Source organism: Dromaius novaehollandiae, chromosome 1 (assembly GCF_036370855.1).
Source record: "Dromaius novaehollandiae isolate bDroNov1 chromosome 1, bDroNov1.hap1, whole genome shotgun sequence".
In the NCBI taxonomy this organism is placed as follows: domain Eukaryota; kingdom Metazoa; phylum Chordata; class Aves; order Casuariiformes; family Dromaiidae; genus Dromaius; species Dromaius novaehollandiae.
In genome coordinates this window covers 63,583,350-63,604,465 of record NC_088098.1, presented here as the reverse complement: position 1 = coordinate 63,604,465, position 21,116 = coordinate 63,583,350, and the positions used below count along the sequence as shown (strand labels likewise).

The 21,116-nt window shown below is 40.1% G+C and overlaps 1 protein-coding gene across 2 annotated transcripts in view; it reads right to left on the bottom strand.

Annotated features, from left to right (window-relative positions):
* Positions 1 to 21,116, bottom strand: part of TMTC1 (transmembrane O-mannosyltransferase targeting cadherins 1) — a 150,535-nt gene that overhangs the window by 115,311 nt on the left and 14,108 nt on the right. For both annotated transcript variants that reach the window (XM_064514668.1, XM_026116946.2), the window contains exons 3-5: positions 20,106 to 20,179; positions 18,736 to 18,912; positions 16,451 to 16,657 (exon numbers count right to left, since the gene is read on the bottom strand). In XM_064514668.1, coding sequence (XP_064370738.1) covers positions 16,451 to 16,657; positions 18,736 to 18,912; positions 20,106 to 20,179 — 458 coding nt within the window. The remainder of the gene's footprint in view (positions 1 to 16,450; positions 16,658 to 18,735; positions 18,913 to 20,105; positions 20,180 to 21,116) is intronic.

The window sequence follows — 21,116 nt, the reverse complement described above, 5'->3', positions numbered from 1 at the left end:
TTTACTATGGTGAACAAGGGCTCAGTACACTATTTTAAAGATGAGGCCTTCACTCACACAGTCCTTCCAGAGAAAATGTCAAAATGTCAAATCCACTCGCATTCGTTAAGGATTCCATGGCAATGCTCACAAGATCAAGAGCAGTGCCCCATCCAAATGTCATCTGTGTGTGCAGATGCAGTATCAAGTGCACCTCCTCATGTGACTAATTTTCCAATTAAGATTGAAACACTGTTGTGCTAGAAATGTACAAACACATGGGAAGATCTCATTCTTGCCCCATAGGAATTTATCAAAGATATGCTAATTTTACTCCAATCTACTTGTTTTACTTTGCAAAGTATTTGTTTTTACATTATGTAAATTTTATGCTGCAAAAATTCACTGTATTTTGATGTTTTGAAACAGTCCTACATGACATTAAGGAAAAGAATGTAAAAAGCCATTGGTAACTGCTCAGATAGCTTGCTTCACCTACTCCAAGCTCCATAGCATTGCAGATATATTATTAGCAGGATCCAAACTACCTAATATGAAACTTGTTCAGATATGAGGACATAAGCTGCATCACAGCAGTGACTGCTGGGTAGACATCCTCTTAGTGAGCTCAGCCTTTCTATCATCTGGAAGAAGGATGAAATGCAGCTATCAGACTGCAAAAATTTCAGCTAGGAGAGCTCCATTTAATCTAGTAGAAAAAGACATAATGAGATGCAGCATGTGAAAGATGAATTTAGATAAATTGGACTAGAAATAGGCACACATTTTTAACAGCAAGAATAATATACCACTGCAATTATTCACCAAAGAATACCTCAACTATGCCATCACATCAAGTCTTCAAAGTCAGGGCTACACTGCCTCATTGACAGATGTGCCACAGCTCAAAGTGAAATTCAGGCTTTTTGTAGTAATTCCTGGATGAAGTTCTGTCTTCTGCACGATGCTCCAACTCAGATTAGATGATCATGAAATTTGAAAATTTTCAATGACAGTTCTAATAACAGTAAAAATGTCTTCAAGCAGTTGCAGCTCTGCATAACACTGAGAAATAGCAAAGCTGTGTGGCACCTTCGCACCAACAGCCTGTGTCATTTTCCTCCCATACAAACTGCCTGAGAGCCAGGGACAGAGCCATGCTGGACAGCTAGCATTCAGGTACCAAATTTAGTCCCTCACTCCTGGGGTGTAAAAAGCACTGTAAAAAGCTTCATGTACCTTGGTGAGGCAGCGAGCTTCCTCTGTCTGACAGTGACAGGGACTTTGAAAAGAAGGACAGAAAAACATGTCCAATTCTCATTTCTTAGTGGAAAGTTACTGCAGTACGGTCTTTATAAAAATGGTGCAGCAAGACATACAGAAAAGCCTCTCCTCCCCAAATAACTAAGCAATTTAAAAAGAGTTAATCCTGGAAACAATCTCAAAAGATCAGCCATGGCCCAACAAACTTTAAAGATGATCATTTTTAATTTAATTTAAAGTTGAGCATCATTGTGTAACAGTGGCAGAGATGAAGGACTATTAGGGAATAATCTTGTTTACGGATCAGTGAACTCAGAAAATTGCCAAGGCACTGTGAAACATATTCCTTATTCACACCTCATAATTAACTGACTGCTCTGTGGAGACGGGATGCTGCAATATTAAAATCATCTTTGTTATTAGAAAGCTGCTCATTTGGACTGGGTGGTCACTGAGGGCTTTTATTAGGTTCTGGCATTTCTGAGCTCCTAGGAATGAGCACCTTAAATCCATCAGAACGGTAACAAAGCAGACTCCCAAAGTGTAACGACGGGCAAAGAAAGCCTTTGGACTACAACAAAAGCACAGCTTTTGCACAGAGAAAAACATCTTCCCCCCTTTCTTAATACCAGGGTGCCATCTAAGAACTTTTTTTCTTTTTTAAGTGAAAGAACAAAATACTCTTCTCTTAATTAATTCACATTGAAAAGCGCTTTTGGTGGAGTCGAGAGGCCAAATCAGATCAAAGTAAATAATGCAATAAATTGTGACATGAGAGCCCTGGGATAGCAGCTATCATGGCTTGGACCATCTAGATCTTCATACTCAGCACAACAAATACTGACACTTTCAGTTTGTAGGAAAGGGGAGGGGGAGAGGCCATGGGCTCTATCTTTTCAGCAAATGTTAAGAGAAAAATTGTCAGTTTACCGGAGAAAGGAAAGACCGTTGGCATGGTAGATTTGCTTAAGATTTGGGAAATGCAGGATTAAGTCTCTGCTTCACCTCAGATTTCCTATGTGAATTTGGGCAAATACCCAGGATTTTCCTCCCTTTGTTTTAGAGAGATACTGCTTCTCCCCTATCTGACAGGGCATAAATATGCTCAGAACTGAGCAGACATGAACACTGCAGGTCCTGTGCAGCCACGACACTGGCTATAGTCCCTTTGCAGGATAACTACACCATGAATGAGAAGAGCAAAACTGCTTAAGCGGAGAAGAGCAATGAGAAAGACTTAGTCTCACCAGCCAGCACCCTGAGGAAGCCTGTGAGCTTTATTCGATCAGGGTTACTCTGAGTTAGCACTCACCCCCAGTAGCGGTGAAGAAGGGGAGGAGGCATTTTAAACCCTTATCTACGTAACTGAGGCCAAGACACACCAGCTACCATGTTTGATGGAGTTCTCTCTGCCCCTAAAACCAGCCAGGCATGTCTTCGCCTCGTTCAGCGTTTTGCTCTACCGTTTATCCCTGTAATTAAGATGCAGCAGGCTGGGCGATTGGCAGGACAGTCAAAGCCAGCACACAGACTTCAAAACACACTAATAAAAGATATTCAGATTTTCCATTCAGGTTTTTACTATATATCTCAATTATCTACACAGACTGCACACTTGCAGTCAGAACAAAAAATAAATAACAAAAAATAAATGAAGTGATAGGCTCTGAGGTGCCATAAATCAGCACTGAAAATGCAACTTGTGAATAGCATAACGATCTGGCACATTTAGAAAGAAACAGAACAGAAACAAACAAGCAATAACAAGCAATAATAAACTGAATAAAACTCCAGCATGGCCCTGCAGTATTGTGTGTTGTTCTGAGATCTCCCATTCTGTCCAATTTCCAAAGGATCTAACAGAATTCAAGGAGGTACAGAAAAGGGTAACAAGGCTCATCAGACATGTGGAATGGCTTTTGCATGAGGAGATACTCAGCACAACAGGACTCTCCAGCTTGGAAAAAAGAGTACATATAAAGATACTATATAATTATGAATGGTTTGGGGAAATGAACCAGAATAATTATTTTCTATTTCTTATAATACAAAGATAAAGGGCCCCTGATGAAATTATTAGGTGTCATGTTTCAAACAAAGGGAAAGACTTCTTCATACTATGTGTAATTAAATCACGGAACTCATTGCTACAAGATGTTGTCAAAGTCAGAGAAGGAAAAAAAGGGGTTCTAAAAAGGGGATTAGGCAACTCCATGGAGCACCGGTCCATTGAGAGTTTTAAACAGTCTTCCAGACAAAGTTTCTGGATTCATAGACCCTAAACCACTTGCTGGCAGATGTTCAGAGTGTATGGTGAGTGGCCCCCTTTCCTGTTCTTTTTCTTTTCTTTTCTATATGCATCTAATAGTGACTACAGTCAGACAACAGATACCAGGGCTAGATGGTTTGACGTGATGTTCCCATTCCCATGTTCTTCATGTTGAAGATACTCATGTGAGTTTAATAGACAAATCCTAATGTAAAGTCTGTCTATTTTTTCTGAAGAAATACCATGAAAAAATTCCTATATTCATATTCATGCATAGTACTAGAGCAGATGCACGAACAAATAAATGCTCTATAGGTGTAAAGCTATCCATCATCTCCAAAAGTTTATATGGGCAATGAATGAAGGAGTTTGGTTTTCCATGTTCAATAATTCCATGACGGAGACACCACTCAGGATCATAAGCAAAGTAATGACAGTGAATTCACAGTACGTCAACCAAGATGAGCAAAGGAATGCTGCTCTGTATAGGAGAGACTAGAAAGACTGGCATTAACAGTGATTTAGGTCACAGATCAGGTAACAGCTTTCTAAAGATGACAATTCCTAATGCTTACATCAAAAATGTTTGTACTCTAAGTGATTCATCTTCTGAAATTAGTATGTGTGACTTACAGTTAACACTGGAGAGAAGGGAGGAGAAAAGGGTGAAGAACCACAATAAATGAAATGAGCTTGTTAACCAAATACAAGAGGAACATCTCTACTTCAAACCTTTACAGGTAACTCCCAGGCATGGCAGTGATATAAACTGCTGTCATGCACAGATTAGGCAGAGACTATTGTTAAATGCAATTAAATCAAGCAGTGTCAAAACATGGCAAGAGAACCAAAGGCCATAATTTTACAGCAGCTTTGTCTCCGCAGAAATTCCTTGCATGGTTTTGCAAGCACAGTATGTGTAATGGTGTTGCAGGATCACACAAAACTGTTTATAAGGGAGGAAAATAAAGGCAGTGTTCCTTCTCCCTTCCATCCCCAACTGATAATTGCATTTTCCCTGAGCTTTCTGTTGAACAATCAGTCTAGTCCTTGTCTCCCTAGAAAACAGAAAAGAGGCATTTTTTCCTTCTTATTTTCCTTGACTAAAATGAATGCCCAATAGGTTTGTTGGCATCTTTTGTAGATTAAAAGGAACTGAATTTTATTCCAACCAAAGTGCAACCACAGTTAGTTTCAGAGTACAAATTTTATGCTTAATATTTCCTTACTCTACAGCTGATTTGCAAAGACAAGGAATTAACAGGTCATACAAGGACATATTTTAGCAGACTTTAGCCCAGAGCCACAGAACAGTAGATATATGGCAAACACACTGGATTGACCTTATAACGAAAGCTTTAAACAGAGGGAGCAACTGTATTATCCAGATGGTAAAAGGATGATACTTTCTTAATATAACCAAACCTAACTTTTAAGAAAAGAGTCTAAAAAAAATAATAACAACAACCACGACATATTTTAATGGAAGATTTTTTTAAAGACATCTCATGATCAGTTGTGACAGGTAATTAGAATTCATAAGGCAAAGTACAGTGCTGCCAGATGCTAAGAGACCTGTCAGACTTGGAAAGCAAACAATTGATAGCAGTGTTCCAACAGCATAAGTGCAAACGTTGTCTTTCAAGGCTCACTTTGGACATTATCTGAATTTCATCACAGATGTTTGGGAACGTGGAATGCATTTACAAGAGTCCCTTCTACACTACAGCTTCCTGGACATTCACAATCTGGAAACTGCTTAAAAGAAAGGAAAAAAAAAAGTCTGCATTTCAAAGATCTGCTGTTAGGTAAGAAATGTGTGTTCCAGCATTTCCAAGCCAACTACAAAATTAAGGTTTCTAATGCACTAGTTGAGAAAGGATACTAGGATAACTGAATTAGAAATGTGAATGCAGATTTACTACTACTCTTCTTTAGATCAAGATGAAGATTAAGTTTACAGTCAGGGAAGGATCTATTCATCTCGGAAAGCATACATGGAGGATGGGAGAAGCATTAAGCATGCTAACAGATTTTTTTTTTTTAAATAAGTCTTAAATCTCAACAGCTACTTCACATTAAAGATCTAAGTAACTGCTCACACAACTGCAGCCCTCTGCCTAAAGTCACATTCAATGAGACTGGTGCCCTCATGGTTTCTGAACAAATGAATGCTTTTATCAGCCTGTGAAAACCTAAAGCCATGTAGCTTAGTTCTAAGAGTCTGTTGTCCTTCACTGAATACACACTGTGATTGTCAGGTTCACAAAGCAGACATGGACCAGCTCAGAAAGCATTAGTCATTAATGAGGTAGAAAGTTACAGCTGGATCCTTCACTCCTGAGAACAGCCTAAAAGTTTCCACTAGATGTCCAAACGTGTCTGGAGGTCAAAGATGGAAGGGAGAGACTGTACAACTACAAAAGGTCTAGGAAAATATTTGTAATTACATGGGCATCATCTATCTCAGGTTGGGTTTTTTTTCTTATTTTCTAGGTGCCAGAAATATCATTCTGTGCCATACTTACCCAGATTTACTGCAGGAAAGTGACCTGGCAAAGCATCCTATTGAAGTTTTTCTATTTCTCAGTCACTGGTTTACAGGATTTTCAGAGAAAGCCAATGAACATGGACATGATGCTGTTTCGCACACCAGTTTAATGAGACTGCCATGAACTGTGAATAGAAAGGCAGTCCTGTGAAGTTCATGGAATGAACAGTCTCCTGTGAGTCAGCTCTGGGACACACAGGCTACACCTCCAAATTAGGGATTTCCAATTAGCAACACACAGAACAGAGCAGACTGATGCAGTAAAGTGACTGCAACCACAGGGCTTAAATGGAACGTCTATTAAGGGAAAAGAAAACAAGCCCACTCTCTCTGCACATGAATGTGTAACTGATCAACATCACTCAGAAGATAGCACAAAAACAAAAACAGCAGCTGACTTTTTTCTCCCGAGTCTGTTTGGCTCAGTCTGGTTCTTTGTCCCAGGCATAGTTTCCACTTATGAATTCACAAAAATGCATTTTCATGGACTAAATGAAAAAGACTCAAAGATCTTTAAAACATCAGAAAGTCTTTTCTAAAAAATAGCTAGCACATGTTAAGTCATCATCAACTAAAAACTAACAAACTCAGTCTTGCCCCTTTGTTCTGACATTTAATATATGTGAGGCCAAACTGCGTAAGTTTATTTGCTGCTTACTGAAATAAACAGGGCCTCCTGAATATTGTCACACACTAATGATCCAGGGGATATTATTTACTTTCTACTTCCTCCTTGGAAGGATTTAAAAAGAGAGGTTTTTATTCTGTACTGCAAAATAAAAAACACTATCCAAAATAGCAGCTGAAATGATCTAACAAAGGAAGTCAAACTTTAAAGTGAGCTACTTATATTCTAGCAACTGCATGCACAAGTACCTACTTTTGCATATACAAATAAACCAACAATATAAACAATTGTGGCTCTATGCCACACCAAGCACCACAACAGAGCAGGCTCCTCATTTTTATGTGGCTCTCCATGTTCTCTCCTCCTCAGACCTAGGCAACAAGCAAAGGGAAATTTCCTAATTTAGATGCAGAGCAGAGAAGAACTGAACCCACAAAGCTGGAAAAGAGAGGTCAAAAGAAAACTGGGAGAGGCAGGGCACAGACCAGCAACCCATGCAGAGGAGAGAAGGAGATATATAAGGAGACAGATATTGTGGAAAGCTGGGGTCTGAGAAGAAAACTCCAACTGGCTGAACACAGGGGCTTAAACCCATCCTGGAGGGAGTACGTGAACTGGAGCAATGGGGAACAATGTGGGATCCGATAAACTGGACAGGGACATAGGTGAGGGGCCCTCAAATTGGCTGGGCAAGGACTTTGGGACTAGGAGCATGGCAGGGATCCTGGAAGGGGGAGTTTATTGCAGTGAAAATAAGGCCTTTGGGGCAAAGTGACAAGATACAAAAAGGAAAGCCTAAGGAACAAAGATTGGAAGCAATTAAATGACTGTAAGGAGACGCAGGGAAGGGAAGAGATGATGGCAGGCTGGTGTAGACGTGGTAGGACAAGAAGCTGGGGAGAGAAGAAGGAAGGGGCTGTGAGAAGTTGCACACACCAGTATTTTTTTCCCTGAGTCTGGAAGGTAACCCAACATCATGTGCCTCCTCTGTCAGTACATATCTAAGAGGAAAAGTCTTCCATCTCCTCTAACACAGGCTCCTACCAAGCACTTCTTACTGCTGCCACCGGCTAGTCTGCTAGCTCAAGTGGTAGACGTCTGCAAGGTGGACCTCACGGTATCAGTCCAACTGTTCACATGCGTGTGGCTCCTCACTGTAAAATGTCTGTTTATTCACTTTGCTTGTTTTGAAAAACAAGGAAATTACACATGGAGAAACTATGCCAAAAGCACTTTAAAGACTATAGATTGAAGCAACAAACTGTGAGGAAATACCAGCACTAAGTAGGTTGTACACAGAAAAATGATCAAGGAGAAATAAATCTATTTTAGAGCAGGACTTGAATAGCATGAAGTAAATAGGGCACGGGGCTACGCTCTGAACAAGAAAGAAACAAAATATTGAATAGCTGCTCATTAAGTGAGCACCATCCATTCTGGTCACTGAATAGACCAGGGATCATGTGGAAAAAAAAAAAAAGTTGTACGATCATGTAATTAAAGACTGTCATAATATAAATATACAAGAGAGCCAAAATTAAATCAGGTATTTCTTACCTGGCGGGTGCATGATTTTGCAACCCTAATGATGTCTTAATATGTCTTTTTGTGTGTGTGCAGGCAAAATTAGTCATCATCATACCAAAGTGGTGCTATCTTTAAACAAACTTCAGTTAGTAAGCAATGAGTTCAACTACTTGTATTGAAGAAGCACTTGCAAATTTCCAAGATTAAGACACACAAAGCCACAAGTATGCCTAAGAGAGACAGTCCTTGACCTTAGAAATACACAGTCTTAAAACAATCACACCACACAAATGGAGGTAGAAAGGAAGCATCACTGTGCCTCATTTTCCATCACGCACGATGGGAACAGATACAAAATTGTTTTCCCAGGATTATGCTAGGATTCTGACGACAGCCACTGACTAGAGCACATAAATCCCAGGGTGAATCCCAGGCTTTAACCATAGGGGCGTCCCTCTCTCACGTATTTCTGGACTTTGACAGAACCAACTGGTGGCCTCAGGTACCACCTGAGCAAGATGATAAACACACATCATTGACCGCAGGCGAAGGACAGGAACAAGACTCATGTGTTATTGCTAGTGAACGTTTCTTAAAAGGGTAAGGAAACAATACGAGCTAGTGCTAGAGCTCAGAGTCACAATGGAAAGGGGGGTCTAAAGAACTGAGTTTAGAGAAAAGTGACCCCTCCCACAAATTACCTCTGCACTAGTCCTCCCCAAAGGGGGCTGAACTTCACACTTAAACTTACTAAATAGTAAGAATGGCAGGGCCTTAGCAACCTCACTACAATTAAAAAAAAAAAGCATGCAGCACCATAGAAGACATGCACCCCACAGTTACCAAAACACCATCACTTACCAAGCCTGTTCTCCTTCAGCACATACTGTGCCTTTCCAGATCTTGGGAGGTCCTGCGTGCCTTTCAGGGTGAAACTGTGTTGTCCTATTCTCTGTTCAATTTTAAACTGCAGTTTCCAAAAATCAGTGTACATCTGGTGACAGCGTGGCACTCCCTTTTCTCTCCTTTTACGTGGCAGAAATTCAACACTAAAGTTTGTTCAGAGCATTGCAAACTAGGAGCTTGCTCCTTTGTTTTCAACACCTCAGAACCCTAAGGAGATCATCAGTGAAAGAAGAAGGGAGGGAAAAGTCTAGGCTGGCTCCAATGCAAAATGCCCACTTACTTTCCCACAGTAGAGAATCATTTTGACTGCTAGACTCCCAGACCTCTTTCACCATAGATTGAACACTAAACTAGGTCACTCTCCTGGAATTTCTCCACTAACTGTTGCTTTGATGTTCACAAAGTCCCAGATCACATCCTTGCTGTTTAGCTGTTGCACGGCAAGGATCTGTTAGACAGATGGCTAGTGTCAAATACTCAGGTTTTTCTTCTATTGCATGTTTGTCTCTGACCAAAATAATAATAAATTAGTAATAGTTAAACCTCAGTGTTTTGTTGGAGGTATGTAGTGCTTTTTAAGCTGTACTTTGTATATGGATGCAACTACCACTGACCTTCAGGGAATGTGAACGCAACAAAGAATGACTTACTGGAGTTTAAGAAAGTTATAAGAAACCTAACAGAAAATGTAGTCTTAGTACTTCTGTTAACCAGTAAGGGCCTTTTTGTGTTCCACTTCTAACTCAGAGTTTTACACTCTGAGCCACACCTTGTTACAAAACTCTGACAAATTCAGGAAAATGTAAAGTAAAAAATGTAAATCCTGTATCTGTGAAACCTATCATTCTGTTCTGTCTGTATCAGTTATGAATCTAGCAGGTATCATTACAGAAGGCTGAAAGGGGAAGTATTAGATGTGCAGCTGAGACACACTTTTTAAACAGGAATTTCATATGAAAAAAGAAATGTGTTACAATGTATTATGGGGGGAAAAAAAAAAAATCATTGCTACATGAAGATTGCAAATAGAAGTCCTTTCAGCAGCCAGTGAGGAAAAGCCAAATCAACACCAAGCAATTGCTACCCTGTTGTACCTCATGTGCAACAGGACGCCCCCCTCAACTCTTCCTTCCTGTTGGAGAAAGGCATCTGCTTCAGTTCAAATACAGAAAGCACACACTGCGCCAGGACACAAGGAAGATATGTTATGACCTTGACATACTTTTTCTCCTAGCACATCAGTCTCCAGGCCAGCACAGCCCTCTCCGGAATGCACCCTGCTCTCTAGGCTGTTTCCATTTTCCTTCCCCTGCTACTGCAAAAGGAAACTACATTGTTGCCAGTTTAGTCACCTGAACACATTTTTCCCTGCTATAACCTAATGGATTTCACTGAATTTTGGATCAAAGTGTTTTGTTCCTGATCCAACAGGGCTACAACACAGTCAGCTCGCTCATTCTCACACATACACAGAGATTTAAAGTGACACTGTTGGGCATAGCTCCAAGTATGCCTCCTTCTTCTCCCATTTTGTTGGTTGGCAAAAAATAAAAAAAAAAAAAACACAAAAATAAACTAAGCAATAGTTTGTGTACACGGAAAATGGCAGCACTGGACACTGGTCAACTGATAATTCTAAGGGAAGAGTCCCACCAGTAAAACACCAACAGCATATGTGATAAAATTGAGTTTCTGGATCACCAAAAGCAAGCAGAGATTTCAGTTTCAAAAGCATCTAAGATACTGAAGAGTCTTGTTTTTCAAGAATGACTGAAGTTTAGATGCTGGGCCTGCCACAGATTAATTTACAATGACTGAAACCATTGGCGTCACTAAACAGTATGAGGGAGAGGTCACAGGCAGGACAGCATTCTGCAATGATCAGTGTGAGGCGTTAATTCTGTGTGACATGACCCAGCTACAGCTATACTGGCCTTGAAAGAAAAAAACATGTCAAGAAACAGATCTCAATTTTCAGTTACCAGTGGGTTAAAGAAATCAAAAAAGAATGATAACTATGGACACAACTTGCACAGGCAGCTATGACAACTTGTTGCTTTACATAGATTGTTCTTGCTAAACGCCTTCATGGATCTAGCAAACTATTGCTGTGGTGCACAAAGAGGTATTGGTACTGATACCACCGTTTAATAGGACACATATTAGCACCCTGTACATTATATGTTCACTGTAGCATCCTAGGGAAAGTACTGAAGCTCTGGCTTTATCCCAAACAGAAGTTACAAGCCTGTCATGGAAGTTCCTGTCTTGTATTCTCACCTTGTGTCATGACCATATGCCCTCCCATATAACAGCCTCCTTGAGGCCCTAAAACCGAAAATTCAGGGGAACAGATAAAACTCATAAGAGATCCTAGTTACCTCATTTCAGTAGTACATGCCAGCAACCCCCAAAATTGCAATAAATTATGGTGAGAAGACCTACACTTTCTTCCAGACTAACTCATCCTTCACTCCTGAACACACAGAGAACTGCAACCCACACATTCACTGGATGGTGAAGATAAGAGCAAATGACAATAAAGAACAGAAATCTCTCTGCACCAAGAATTTACATAAATAGCTCTAGTTACTGCCAATCAGAATGATTCCCATAACTCCTCCATTACATTTTCCTGCATTTTTCAGTTAGCTCTAGTAGCAAGATACATAATAAATTATTATTACATAGAAAGCTAATTGATGACATTATAATTACTTATGAGTACCGACTAAGCAGTACACTACTATTTTATTTAAATGAAGAGCTTACAACTAGCAACCTGGTGCACTAAATAAGGTACTTGAAACTACATGATTTTGCCCAATCTGCCCTCCAACTTCTGAGTTTTTGAAATGTTTAAAATCTTTTCCCCTTCCTTTTGCTGTGGCAAAGACCTACACAAGTCAGAGAAACAATGATGACAGAGGAGAAACTGAGTAATTAATTTTGTACATTTGACAGCAATTTCTACTTTTTTCCTCCTATCTTTTATCAGATACAAGGATTCACTTTTTTTTTTTAAGATGGACTGTATTTTAATAGAGCAACTGTTTTATGTGCTGCTTATTCATCTTACATAATGTGTCAATATCAACTAGAGAAAGACTGTGTACAGAAAGTGCTTAAACTATTTTAACCTGTCTTGTGATAGGACTCAGCAAATGGAAGGAAGAGAAAGACCACAGTCATGATTAGGTAGTGGCCCACAGACCTCCATTTGACATGGATGTCATTTTGAGAGTCATCAGTGCCCTGGTACATTTAATCCTGTTGTCCCATACAACTGCAAGCACTCTTCAGTGTGACTAATAACTGAGACGATCTCTTCAAATTGTAAAGTTCGTGGCAGCATTTTTTTTTTTTTTTTTTTTACAGTGACTAGTAAACTTCAACATTAGACTAGCAGGCACTGGTCAAATTGTTCAAGCTCTACATGGCTGTTACTCCACGAACATAGCTGCACTCCAAAAAGAAGATGTTATCTGGCCTTATATTGCCTTCAGAAGAAACAAGAATTTGGAGCAGGGCAAAAACCAGCAAAGGTTGCCAAGAGTGTTCTAGAGAAGTTTCTTTTAAAAATATGATTAGTCTGGAGAATGGTAACATTGCTCATATCAGCTGAAAGAACAAGTGTCTTGTGATAAAATAACCCATTTTAGCCTTCTCTCTCAAATGGCTCACTTTATGCAGGCATATTAGAAGATGCATTTGGACAGCCCCCAGAGATGCTTCTAATGAGGCTTATGATAAACACACCAAGACAATTCTTTCTTAATGAATATGATAGCCAGAAGACAGCTTAGCTACAGCAGCAACACAGCAAGTTAACGAGTAAAAAACACTAATAGCATTTCAGTGATATTTTGTCATTATTTGGCAAATCCTAAATGCAAATATCTAGGTTGTAAGAGCACATGAGGAAGGGAGGAATGACCATAAACCCAGAGGGCCTGATATTCTTTGCCATAAGCCTAGCTTGACCACTTCTACCAAGGCCATGTCACTGCAGCGTGGCTACACCACCCTGCTGCTCCCTCTTGCATCATTTCAAGGGATTAGTCCAGGGCAATGCAGAATGAGGCCCTTAGAAGCCAAAACTACTGCATATGGCCTTGATGAGGACCACTAATATCAAGGTCAGGACCACCTCCTATAAGGTATGAGAGCAGCATAGAAAAAGGACATTTTTTACTGTGAGTGAGTGAGTGAGTAAGTGAGTGAGTGTGTGTGTGACTATTAGAGGAAATCCTAACACAACCACAGGAGATACTGTGTTACAGCAGCATACACCAATCCTTCCCATACTTTCTTCCCAAGGTCTCAGGCATAACTACCACACAAATGCACCATAACAGTCTTCCCTCTCAGCCACCGAGGATCAAGCCAAACGCACTTTGGGCATCTTACAATGAGCCATCACACAACAGGCAATTGCACTTGTTTTGCACACAGTCAGCTGAAAAGAGAAGCCGAGAAGCTTACACCAGGAGAGACCCTTTTCAAAAAGAAAGTGGCTATGTGCATGCAGAGCTTGATTTGCCATGTGCAGAAATCCTTTAAAACACTTGAAGAGGCAGCTGCAGAAAAGCAAATGCCAGTTGGCTGCCTGGGCAAGTTCCCCCTGAAGCTGTTCCGCATGCACAGTCACTACAATGCAACTTCTGCAGCCTCTCCTCAGGAAGCTAGGAAACCAGAGGCTTTCCTCAGTGTGAAAAAGGAAAGGTCCCAAAAGGGGGAGTCTGGAGCAAACATAAAGCAATGTCGGGGCAAGGAGCAGTAGGATGAAGGAAAGGCAGAGAGGTAAATGAAACAAGGAAGGAGAAGATGAAGCAAGGCAGAAGACATTTCTTATATTGACACCCTCCACCATAGCATCTGTCATGGAAAAAGGAAAAACTACAAATAACAGAGAGAAAGCATTCAAAGAAGTAGGGAGAGAATAAAGGTCAGGAATAGCAGCTGCATCAGTGTCTGAGCTCCGATTACTCCTGTAATAGTAATCAGATACTAAAATTTTGAGGCAAGATATTAAAAGATGCATTTGGACAGCCCATTCTGGTCTGGCATATCAGAAAGAACTGAGGTCACCCACGCTTATCTAATTGCTCTATTCATTTGGGGATACAGGAAAAGATCTAAATTTAAAAAAACAATTTTAGAAGCTGTTTCCAACTGCCAAGAGTCTCAATGCTGGAGCAGCTGGCACTCAGCCAGTCTGAAAAGTCTTGACCTCCTCTTCACTTTTCTGTCATGAGTTCCTACACCTAGATGCAACACACCCAAACCCACTCAGCTCCTTGTTGAAAACAAAACCAAAAAAACAACCATACACAAGTCAGACCAATCAGACAAAACATTAGGATTATCACTTTGCAGCTTGGAAGCTCTTGAGTGTGTTAAACCATTTAAACTATGTATAGACGAAACATATTCCATGATCTGACAAGTTATGGGTTTCTTATTACATATTCTATATACAATCAATATTGATGGAGCAAGAATATTATTAAAAAAGAACAAAACAAAAAAACCCAGCCCTTATTGAACTGGTTAATAGGGAATATGATGTGGGAAGTAAAACACCCGAGACCTTCCTAGACTTCAGAAATGCTGTATGGGGCCTGTTCAGGTGCCGACTGTTAAGTGAACAAAGAACTGCAATAGATAATCTCTGATTTATTTAGGGAACAAAGCACTTTCTCCAAGGAACAGGTAGTATGGGCCAACTCACAGTTATAGGTGTCCAATTGAAATCATATTATGACTGTTTTGTAGCTAAAAACAAAAACTAGCAACAAAGCATTATGCTGATTCTAAAAGCTGCCATATTTTTCATTGGGATAGCCACACTTCAACCTGCAGAAATCACCATCCCATAGTATGGCATTTCTAGAAGGAGGAATCAGGTGAAGCTCGTTAGCTCACTGGAGTTAGTTGACTCTTCAGAACTTGAATAATGCAAAACACTTGAAGACACTTTGGGGCATCACTTGAATATCAACAGTGAACTGTCCTTTACAAAGGAAAGAACTCCATTAGAGGGAGAATGGTTGAGGAAAATAAACCCAAAAAGGAGGTGGCTTCCTCCAGAGACAGAGATACATTGATGAAATCCTTGTTGGGTTTCAGAGGGGACTCCGAAAGGTCTTTGTGTGATGGACAAAAACTTTGCCATCATGGCATTGTGTCCAGAACACTTTGATTCTGTATTCATGGGGCTTTTAGATAACTGCTTGTTTTAGAGAAGCTGTCTTGTTTTTCTAGGCTGGCAGTGTGTGTATAAAATTATTTATTTCTACATACAGCTGTATATCCTGCGGGCTGGCTACACTTTCCACTTGGGTTAAATCCACATACCTGTTTCACATAGTCTCTTAGGGAGCCTCAGAGTTAAACAAAGACACTGCGACTTTCAGCCTAGCCTCAGAATCCAAGCAAGAAGAAAGTCCATCGCCCAGCTAAGGGCAAGCTGGGCAGGGGCTACAGGGCAGCTTGCACGAGGTCAAGTTTACAAGAAAAAACACTCAGGCACAGATCCACAACATGGCTGATGAGTCATACCCTGCTAAATGCTTTTATCAACTCAGTGCTCTTCAAAATGGGTACGGGTGCCAAGCACTGGCGCCATGTCAGAGCATGGCCCTGAATTAAGGGAGAGCCCTTCCTTCATAAATGAGATGTACAGTGAACATGCTAAGAACTGCTACATGTCACCAACAAAAATCATTCCACTACTGTCCAAGCCCAGCTTCCACCATTTATATGCAAATTCTTAGGCATAAAGCAAAAATTGGCGTTACCTCTATTTTCATATATATGCACAAACACACACATGCAGAAATTATACCCATCTATGTATGCATATACATGTAGCAATATCACATAACATCCTGCTCACACTGTCCTCACCCAACTTCAGACATTATTGTATTCATGTGCGTATTCCCAATCTTCAAACAAACTAACATTACGGATTTGACTTTCTCTGTGGTGAAACTGGGAAGGAAAGCCTACAAATACTATGACAGCATAAAAGTCTCCAGGCATCTACATTCCTCAGATATGCCCCTCCTCCCAAGCAGAAGAAATACTCCATTTGATTCCCTCCTCTTTGTTCCCTTGCCCTTCCCTCCACCTTCTCCTGTCCTCCCTCCCCAGTATCATCAGAGAAATCACAGCACATTTCAGGATAAGAATGCCTAAGGCAAATTAAATGTATCTGGACATGGTAAGATATGATGAAGTATAAAATACCTAGTATGATACAAGAAAAAAAAAAAGGAAAAAAAAAAAAAAGAATGGAACAGCTGATAGCCGGCAGTACCTATGAACGGCCCACATGGCTTTGCTGGGCACAGAGAGGGCGCCGGACTGTGGCTCGTCAGGCACCACGGAGTGGCAGGAGTTCCAGGTGCCCCGGTGAGCAAAGCGGTGCTTTCCGTTCTCCCTGCCCGACGGAGGCGTCTGCAGCAAGGCGGATGGAGAGATCATGGGCTGCCGTGCAGGTCTCTGGTGGATCCCCCCGTTTCTCCTGATTACACAGTGAATTGGGCAGCAGAGAAAAGGAAAAAAAAAAAGACAGGGGAGGGGAAAGAGAGGAAAGGCTGTTTAGGATTTGATCTTTTTTTTTCCACGTTTACTTATCAAAAGTTCACATTAGGCAACCAGCACATCTTACTGCAGTCAACATTTTATTTAGTCCTAAACATAAAGTCTCTACATGCTGAAAAGACAGAAATTATTGGTTGCTAACTAGAACCAGAGTAAGAGACAAGAAGAGGAGCCCTCAGGTATGAAAACTGCTCTCTAGACCCCAGTGCAATGGGGAGCACAGTGTGGAAGAACACAGTGTAATTCTTAACCAGTTATTTTCTGCAACAAAAGGTTTTCTCCTGTGTTTAAACAAAAAAACAAATCTGGAAAAAGTACAGTCTGGAGAAAAGAACAGAAGGAGATGAGCTTCAGCAGCACATAGAAGGCTGAAGGTTTTCTGTTACCCCTTAAAAATCAAATACAATCATAAAATCCTGAGTACCACAGATAGATAGAAAAGCGTGTGATACATGCAATTACAGCAAATATTTAGATGGAGCACATCTGGACCACAGAGCTTCACTTCTGCAAGCTAAATAAACTGCTACATCTGGGCTACTGGATGTCACTGAAGCAAGGAAAAAACTTGAAGAGGCTGTTAGAATGTGAACCTAAGGAAAGGGGGAGACTGAGGGAAGGGGTGAAAAAGAGGAATGCACAGATTTTCCCCTGATTAATTAAAATTTCTGTTATCTTTAGCCAGACAGCTCCTGGAACGCCACTTAACACACTGTAAATGCAAGCATTACAAGCGTGCTGGTGGTCAGTCCCCAGAAAATTCCTCGCTGGCCACTTGCCCACCATTTGCACAGCTATGAATTACTTATCTAGTCAAAACAGAAGAAATCCCCTGCCAATTTGTCATGGCTGCCCTCTGATTGCCATTGCTGCAAAAGAGGCCAGAGGGAGGAACCCAAGTTTTGATCCAAACCCCATTAGGATCTAGAGGAAGGGCTGACACAGGAGGGAAGACAGGGCGTGGGACGCACAGAAAGCAGGCGGGTGCGAGTGCACGGACACACACACAGAGCCAATTTAACAGCTTGGTGCTCATGAAGTAGGGAAGTCCCTCTCCTCCTCCCTGCATCCTGCTGCTCTCACCTTGTGCCAGCTCTGACACTCCCCAAACCCTTCTCAAAGCAGATTTAATTCACTACTGCAGAAACATGAATTCACTGTCTTTTTTTAACCAAGATAAATGAGCTCAAGCAGGGGTGTGACAAGCTCCAGAGCCCATGGGACAGCATAGACAGGCACACGAGAAGTGACGACAAGAGTGAGACCTTCCATTTTCAGTGGCAGTAAGCTGTTATGTTCACTCACTTGGCGATAGACCTGCATCAGGTATGGTTTGGGAGAGAGATGGATAAAAGATAGCCTCTGTTAACTGAAATACTTATGACTTTCAATGGAGATACAGAGTTGCATAATTACTTAGGAAGCTAAGTGGGCAAATGATACAGTCTTGAAAGGATTTGATTTGTCCTCCAGTGACTTCTTATAGTTGCTAATTATTTCAGGCATTCCAAAACTGACTGGATATTTTCCCTTTTTTCTTTTATGTAAGGACAGAAATGATCAAACTCGATTTTACTACTAAAATTCCTATCATATTTCTACAGCTGTCATTGGGACTGAAAAATTAAGCAGGTGCTGCTAATGGAAGAAGTTAAGCCACAGAATTTCTAAGATGTTGATGCTTTCAGTCAAAACTCCCATAGAAAAATTAAGTGTTAGACTTATCAGAGTTCTCCATAAGTGAAATGAGGCCTTTAGAGATCAGTCCTTCACATTTAATAATCTGGTCTACTTATCCAGCAAAAGTATCAGGCAGGAATAAAGTAACAGAAAAGTATATAGAATGAAAACTTGGTGCCTTTCACATTTGTCAAACACGTGCCATGTAATTCAGCAGGGCAAGACTATGTCCCACTGTGCTATACAAAAACAATAACATATTTTGCACATACAAGTGATAACACTTGAAAACGATAGCAAGTATAGCAAGTTACTTACAGTTTGAGTCCATTGCAGGAGAGGGAAAAGAAGTCATAAACCAGGCACACACCAAACACCGTGACTCCAGTTTCTTTCACCAGCATTGCACACGTCCCAAGAAATAAACTAAGCAGCAAAAAGAATGGGGAGGCAGTGGGAGGGAAATGTTCCCCAACGTAAAGCTGATCCACACTCCTGAAAAACAGATTTGATATTAATGTTTCAATTCCTCTATTAATTTCATTTTTACTGCATTCACACAAACATTGAGGCACTTTTCCTTAATTTCTTAAGATTATGGTAATAAGTGACATGAATAATCTACACCGTTTGCCGATAGATGAAAAAAGGTTTAAGCACTAGAGCATTAAGAGGAGACATAAAAATTAACAGAGATGCAACAAGAATTTGAGCAGAGAAGGAAAAAGACAAGCAAGAAAGAGGAAGGCAGAATAAGTAGAAAGACAGAAGAGACAGAAAAACTTGCTTTCCATCATATAGAACACACATGCTTAGTTTTCCTTATGTGACAAAATGCACCATACAAGTAAAAACCCCTCCATCCCACCCATGCTTCTCTTAGTTGAAGATGTGTCCTAATCATTACAAAACTGGCCATTAAACCCGTATGAGAAGGAAGAAGCTAAGAAAGAAAGGGAAAGAATCAAAGCCAAACAAAAACAAACTAACCAACCCCTACAGGGCTGACAAGCAATTTTCTTCCTTCGAAACCTTCTGATAAACACAGTGTTATAGATTTATAGCAGACACCCTAGGAGGGCCATAAGCATTTTCTTCCCATGTGACCATGATGACAATTCCTAAATGAAAAAGCACAATGAAAGGGACTGAAACCCCATCTGCAACATTAAAGCTATTTCTTATTTATACTTTTTCAGCTACAGTTTTAGGACACAGACCAGCAAACGATGCTGGCTTTGAACCGAAAAGGACCACTATGGGTCTAGAGATAACCCTCAATTCTCACAGATGGGATACTTCAGAGTCCCATAGTCGCACCATGTATTTTGAAAGCAGGCATGTTACCATTCTTCATTCTGCACACAGACAATTTGCCTTCAGTTGAAATATTTCTTTATAATTTTAGGCCGAGCTCTACAAACACTTATCTGGTGCACAGTCAATTAAAAATGTCAGTGAAAGAGGGCATCTCAAATGTTGAGTTCTTTTCTTGTGTCTATTCATTTTTATAAGCAATAGTTATTTCGCACTCAACTGGAAGCAAGGACCAGACCACTTCAACGCACTACAGTGCTGGGAGAAGCAACTCTGCCAACATTAACCAAAACTGACAGATTTTCTTTTTGTCTCCTCATCAGATGAGAGCATCTCATCATATTACAAAAATTGATATCAAAGATCCATACCTATTATAGGAGAGAAAAGCCAACAGAAAGAGTAGACAGGCTAAGACATCCGCTCTGCCTACAATACCTGTTACCTAAGACGAAAAGAAATACACAGATGTAAAAACAGGTATTTAAAAAGGCAGATATATTCAGTGTCTGTTTCAATGATTCATGCTAACTGCTAGTATCAAGGGTTTTTGGGGTTTTTTTTTTTGGTTTTTTTTTAATCTTTAAGTGTTATCCTTCCTCATCATATTGAAACATCATTTGGCTAGTGTAGGATATACTCAGTTTTGTCTGCTGTATTTCCCCCTTGATAAAACAAACGAGTAATCCAACAATTAAGTCATTCTTTAAGTTATTTTTAAAATATTAATAAAATTGCATAGATCAATTCCATTTGGGGGGGGATGTTTAAATTTTATGTAATAAGGCTCAAATGAGATACATGTCTTAATTCCTAGAACTGAGATTCATTAAAGACTATGAAGGAACAAGTCTTTAGAGTAGACTTATTGTATAGGAATGACCTAATAATTAATATTTGAACAAACGTTATCATCAAAAAGTAACAGAGTGATATGTAATTTATTGTCTTTCTGAATTAACTATTTTAGGAGAGTTTGTCTTGATATTAATTAATGAATTCTTTCATGTGAGAAATGGAATACTGAAGAAGAATGTATAAATATTCTTGTTACAAAATATTTCAATATTTCATTTCATAAAGATCTAAAAGTTGTACACAAAGTAAACAAAAAGCCCTTTGAAATTTCGCCGCTTTGGAGATTACACAATTAAGCTGTCCTCAGTGCTCTGGCATTTACCTCAACCTTTTTAAGTTCTGACCCAGACAAAAATAAATTCAAAGAGTGCCTCTTCTAAAACCTCCCTTATATTATAAAGCTGTATTATCAAAAGGAACATAGCTGATTAGTTCACACGAGACAGCACAGGGAGCAACTGTAAAGCTCAGGGCTTTTCGTTATTAAGGTAATCTCTCCTCAAAAGTTCTCAGCCATGGGAGTC